Raw genomic sequence first — 6,000 nt, forward strand, 5'->3', positions numbered from 1 at the left:
TAAATCTTATAAAAAAATATTATTGAGTTGGTATATTCTATTAAATTACTGTCATAATTTGGTGGAAATATTTAGATGAAATCACAAATTTTTTAATTCTGGATAATTCTACAGTATGCATAGAAAATACGCTTACCAATAGGAAAATGCCCCCACCATAGGTCATTTTTTATTTCTGATATTTAGATTAATTATAACTTAATTGATTTTTCATGACAGTGTATATTATAGTTATAACAAGCATCCAAATTTCGAATAATTTACAATGCACAAATCTAAGGGGAAATTTCACGTTCTATGCATGATAATTTAGTTCAATTTTTTAATATGTCAACATAAGTCATTATCCAAAATATATAACAATTGTAATTTTTTTAGACAAAAATACCCATAATATTCAAACACCATTTTCTCTCTCAATTCGAACTCTCTCTCTCTAACATCTTTCATTCTTTCACTCTCTCACTCCCTCTCTCATTCTAATATTGTAGATCTCGAAAAAATACCAAAATTAATAAAAAAAATAATCTAAAAAAGACATTTGAGTGAAAAATATGAACCTCCAAAGTTTTTGTCAAATTTCAGTACAGAGCATCAAAATTGCATCGAAAAAGCATCATTTTGGCCAAAAATAAAGTTTTTATGATTGCATCACAATAGCATTGAAATACCATCAATTTTGCATCGAAAAAAACATCATTTTGGCAACAAAAAAAAAAACAAGTTTTCATGATTGCATTGCAAGCGCATCGAAACACCATCAATTTTTCATTGAAACACCATCGATTTTGCATCGAAATTACACCGAAAAAGCATCGTTTTGGCCAAAAAAAGTTTTCATGATTACATCGCAAGAGCATCGAAATACCATCGATTTTGCATCGAAAAAGCATCGTTTTGGCAAAAAATCAAGTTTTCATGATTGCATCGCAACAATTTCGAAACAACATCGATTTTGCATCGAAACACGATCGATTTTGTATCGAAAAAACATCGGTTTGGCAAAAAAAAAACAAGTTTTCATGATTGCATCGCAAGAGCATCGAAACACCATCGATTTTGCATCGAAAAAGCATCGTTTTTGCCAAAAATCAAGTTTCATGACTGCATCGCAAGAGCATCGAAATTGCATCGAAAATGCATCGTTTTGATGCAATTTAGATGTTTTTTTTTTATGGTGTTTCGATGCAATTTCCATGCAAAATTGACGGTGTTTCGATGTAAAATCAATGGTGTTTCGATGCTCTTTTTGATGCAATAATGAAAACTTGTTTTTTGGCAAAACGATGTTTTTTCGATGCAAAATCGATTGTTTCGATGCTCTGCACCGAAATTTAACGAAAATTTGGAGGTTCATATTTTTTCACTCAAATGTCAGTTTCAGATGATTTTTTTTTTTAATTTTGGTATTTTTTCGAGATCTACAATATTAGAATGATAGAGAGAGTGAGAGAATGAGAGATGTTAGAGAAAGAGAGTTCGGATTTAGAGAGAAAATGAGTGTTTGAATGTTAGGGGTATTTTTGTCTAAAAAATTAAAATTGTCATATATATTTGGGATAATAACTTATGTTGGCATATTAAAATTTTTTATTAAGTTATCATGCATATAACAAGAAATTTCCCAATCAAAGTTCAAATAGTATGTTTTCCATGTGTATAAAAAAACTTAGTTACACGTGTAATTAGTTGTTTGAACTATAATTTGGGCACTGTAAATTATTTAGAATTTCTCGAAAATTAGTGGGATGTCTGCTATAAATATAATATACACAGTCATAAAAAACTTGAGTTATAATTTTTCCAAATGCCAGAAATAAAAAATGACCCTATGGTACGGACATTTTCTATTAAGTTAGATTTTTACAAAAATATATATATATATATATATATATATATATAAAACAAAATAAAATATATTATACTCTAAGAACATGTTTTAAAAAAGTGTACCATTTTCTAGACTTTCCCATAATATATATCTGAATATCAAGGAACCAATCTTGTTCTGGTGATAGCTTAATCCTATTATTAATTTGTTTATTAGTTGAGGAGTGATAAGAAACTCTCTTTCATACGCTTTTTGGCATTTTCTTTTATTCTTTTATGGTAGAATACATGTCTTGTATTGAGATAAATGAATGCAAAAAAAAAAAAAGTATTTAGTTCAACATTTATTTCTGACGTTATAATTGTAAATATACAGCAATAAGAACACTTCTATTAAAAAAAACCAAACAAAGATTAAGAAACTATTTTATTAAATAAAAAACTTTTTAAGAAACGAAGGAAATATTTGCATTGATGAAATTTTTTTCCCGGTTAAATTGACTACAATGGAAGAATTTATTTATGAAGAAAACCAAAAGGTGTCATAGTAGAAAGAGAAATGAAAGGAATAATTTCATTTATTATTATTTTCTGAAAAGGTAATTACACATTAGAATTAGAAGGTCATGAGATCATGGAACCATTCCTGGATATCATTATAGGTAGAACAATACCCAAAATTAGTCATCAAGCTCAAATTTGATGGTCCTATTTAGTCTTTGTTATTATGTATGTAGTAAAACAATTATTTCATAATATTTCTCAGCAATATTTTGAATTCCTTACAAGCCTCTCAATGTTTCCAACACCATTTCATACTTTTCTGAAATGAGACACTATTGGTCCAAGAAATTGGCATAACGAAGTCAAAAAATGAATGATGCCAAAGGCACTTTGTGTCTGTGAACAAGAACAAAACAAAATTCTACTTCTTGTAGTTCTTTATCTCCTTGATTATACCATCAGTAAGTGAATCAACATCATTATTCTTCCCAAAAAATTTCACAAACTGCATGTCAGGACTCATTAAATACCTGCACAAAATTCGGTACATACACTTGTATTAGTGACGCACAAAAAAAAATTGAGGGTGCAAGCTGTAAAAGACAGCATCAACTTTTAGACTATAATGTAAATAATACTATGTGCATACAAATTCTGCAGCCATGTAATATTAAAATGGTCTAAAGGTTTTACATTTAGACCCCTAATTAAAATCTTGAACCCACCTGGATTATGATAACAAATATCATTGGGTGAGAGAGATGACAAGGGAAAAATACAATTACACAATCATGAGCAGAGAAATAAGCAAGTCAGTATGGAATTTAACAAAGTTAAAATAGGCAATGAAGGAGGAGGAGTTGATACATACATGACTATAGAATGATCAACAAGATAATCAGAATCTTCCTCCGCTGTCTTCATATAGTAGACTCGATATGCACGAGCAACACTGCGAATCTCATCCGGGTCTCCTGTTAACCCTATTAACTTTGGATGGAACTCTGGTAGTAAAAGAAAACAATAAAATAAATGCCAAACAAACAATGTTTTATCAATACATGAGATAAAAATAAATAGTGAACATTCATAAATGGAAAAGCACCTTTGACATATTCAGCAACTTGCTCGACCGTATCTCTCTCGGGATCAACAGAGATGAACACAGGTACTATTTCAAGCCCCGCATTTTGTTCTACAGACGGGGAATAATCTTATTAGAAGTAACATTTGATGGTAAAATGTCATAACTGACATGCTTACAGACAAAACAATATTTTTTCTCAAAAGAAAAACAGGAGATTCCAAAAGTAAAGGAGGGTGAGAAAGGACAAGTCAAGCCTTAGAAACTCATCCAAATCCTATTGATATCTTATACTTTTCAAGTGCATCATAACACAGGAGTGAATGGAACACAAATATATAGCATTAGAGATCGAAGAACACGTGATATCCAATTGTAGATTCAGAAACTTACTTATTTTATCAATTGCAGCAGCTAACTTTAGTAACTCATCTGGGCAGATATCAGGACAGTGAGTGAAACCAAAGTACAATAACGTCCATTTTCCCAAAAAATCCTTTTCAGTCACCCTCTTCCCTTGATGGTTGATAAGATTAAATGGGCCTCCAATGGCAGCTTTTCCAACAGCTGGTCCTTGTTTTACTTCTTTTGAAGCAGTATATATATCTACAACAAAAACTTTCTCAATAAATATGCTAAAATGCTGAAGAAAGCAACAATATTTACTCTTTTTTTTTTGCTGGAAGTGAACCCCATAAAACACAGGGAACACAAATATATTAAGATATAGGTCTAGTACATAAACCATAAAGAACAAAAATAAAGACGGATCCCAAATGGAAAGGGCCCTAAAACTACAAACACAGGAAGACTATAAAATAACATTGACATGGAAAAACAAAGAAAAAAACTTAACACAAAACATACCGAGCAGTGTAACAACACAGGAAAGTGTAAAACACAAAAGAAACGCATCAAAATAGGATCTCTAGGAAAGAAAAACAATAGGCGTAACATTTTACAAACACAAAAAGTATGCATTCAAAAGCATAAATGCCACCAATCATATCTCTATGCTTGTGTTGAGATTGCTTGAAACAAGTTCCAATTTTACACAGAAAAATTGAAACAAGTTCTAGTCATCAGACAATTGCAGATCCAGCAGTAAATTTTCACTCTTCAAAAAGCAAATTTCACATGCACACAACATAACGGTTTTTGCGTTTATACATCTACTATAAAACTTTTGTGAACTTTAGAATGTCCAAACACAAACATCCAAACAATTTCCATTCAGTTCATGAGACCTGACTCCACTAGCACAGCTAACAAACACCCTACTCACCATAGTAATCTACCTTCAATATGTTTTCTCTTTTCCACATCATAATAGAAGATAATTCCCAGTCCTGTTGCTATCAGCAAAATAAAACTCAACCAAGAAACTGGCTGCAAAAAGTCAAACACAACAGGGTTAGAAAATGTCTTAAACCAAAAATAAAAGTTCATATAATCAATATATACAAATGATAAATATGTACCCCTCCGCGGACGGGTTTTCCAGAATCACCGCTTTGATTCTGGTTCTGATTTGATTCCCCGGACTTCTCCTCTTTGCCAGAATTAGCCTCTTCTCCTGTTTTTGATGCATTAGTATTGGGCGCAATCGTAGTTGAAATTAGACATCTCTGATACATAGTTGGAGATTGTGCTCCAAGCCCTCGAGGCAATACCTAAACATTTTCCAAATCGAAGAATAATTTTATTTTCACTGAGTTCTAGATCAAAGCCACAAAATTTGCATTGAAAAAATTGAAAAGACGAAGGAAAAGCACGAACAATCGTGTTAAATATTTCTATAAACCGTTAAAAGGGTATGATTAAAAAAGGGGAAATATAACTGAGAAATTAGAGAAAAGTGTACGAACCGATTGTAGAAGAAGAGCAAAAGGTCGTCGAAACTGAACCGCCTCATTCAGCTGTGAAGAAGGCAATGGAGATGGGCATCGTTTAAGTGTGTGATAGGATAATGACTGATAGAAGTAACGAAAATGGTTAGTCTTCCTGGAAATGGTGGTCGCCATTGACGGATTTGCAAAGGTTCTGGATGATCTTCTCAAAATGAAGGGTTTTAGCTATTATTACAGTTTCGGCCAAACCCCTTTTGAAAATTGTGCTTACAACAGTTTACATCCAAGCAGGGCCGGCAATGGAGTAATTGGGCCATTTTTAAAAACTTTTTTTTTTACTAATTTAGCTAAAAAATTATATTTTTTAGGGCAAAACATTTATTTTTCAATTTTACAATGACTTTATACATTTTTAGACTCTATGTTTTGACTCATTACCTGTTTGGGCTATGTGTTTTTATAAATTATTTTTCGGACCCTGTGTTTTGTAAAATGGTCAAATAGGCCCGTAAACCTGATTTTGACGAACAAAAAATTGAATATAACAACACAGTTCTTAGGCAGAATGACTGTATTTTTGTTCTAAGTCGTTAGTTTGATTAATTATTTGTGATTTTAGTTAAAAAAAAAAAACTTTGATCAAAATCGAATTTAGGGGTCTATTTGAACTATTTTAGAAAATACAAGGTCCAAAAAGTAATTTATCAAAACACATGGTCCAAATAAGTAATG

General features: G+C 31.4%; 1 protein-coding gene across 1 annotated transcript; it reads right to left on the minus strand.

The window, feature by feature from the left end:
• Positions 1-2,523: 2,523 nt before the first annotated feature.
• LOC133800997 (protein SCO1 homolog 1, mitochondrial) lies at positions 2,524-5,549 on the minus strand. The gene is made up of 7 exons (XM_062239125.1): positions 5,287-5,549; positions 4,900-5,091; positions 4,717-4,807; positions 3,812-4,024; positions 3,440-3,529; positions 3,206-3,338; positions 2,524-2,864 (listed from the first exon to the last, which is right to left on the minus strand). Exons 1-7 carry the CDS (start codon positions 5,440-5,442, stop codon positions 2,756-2,758), a joined length of 984 nt encoding a protein of 327 aa, XP_062095109.1. The 5' UTR covers positions 5,443-5,549; the 3' UTR covers positions 2,524-2,755.
• Positions 5,550-6,000: the final 451 nt, after the last annotated feature.

This window comes from Humulus lupulus, chromosome 9, assembly GCF_963169125.1.
Source record: "Humulus lupulus chromosome 9, drHumLupu1.1, whole genome shotgun sequence".
Taxonomy (NCBI): Eukaryota; Viridiplantae; Streptophyta; class Magnoliopsida; order Rosales; family Cannabaceae; genus Humulus; species Humulus lupulus.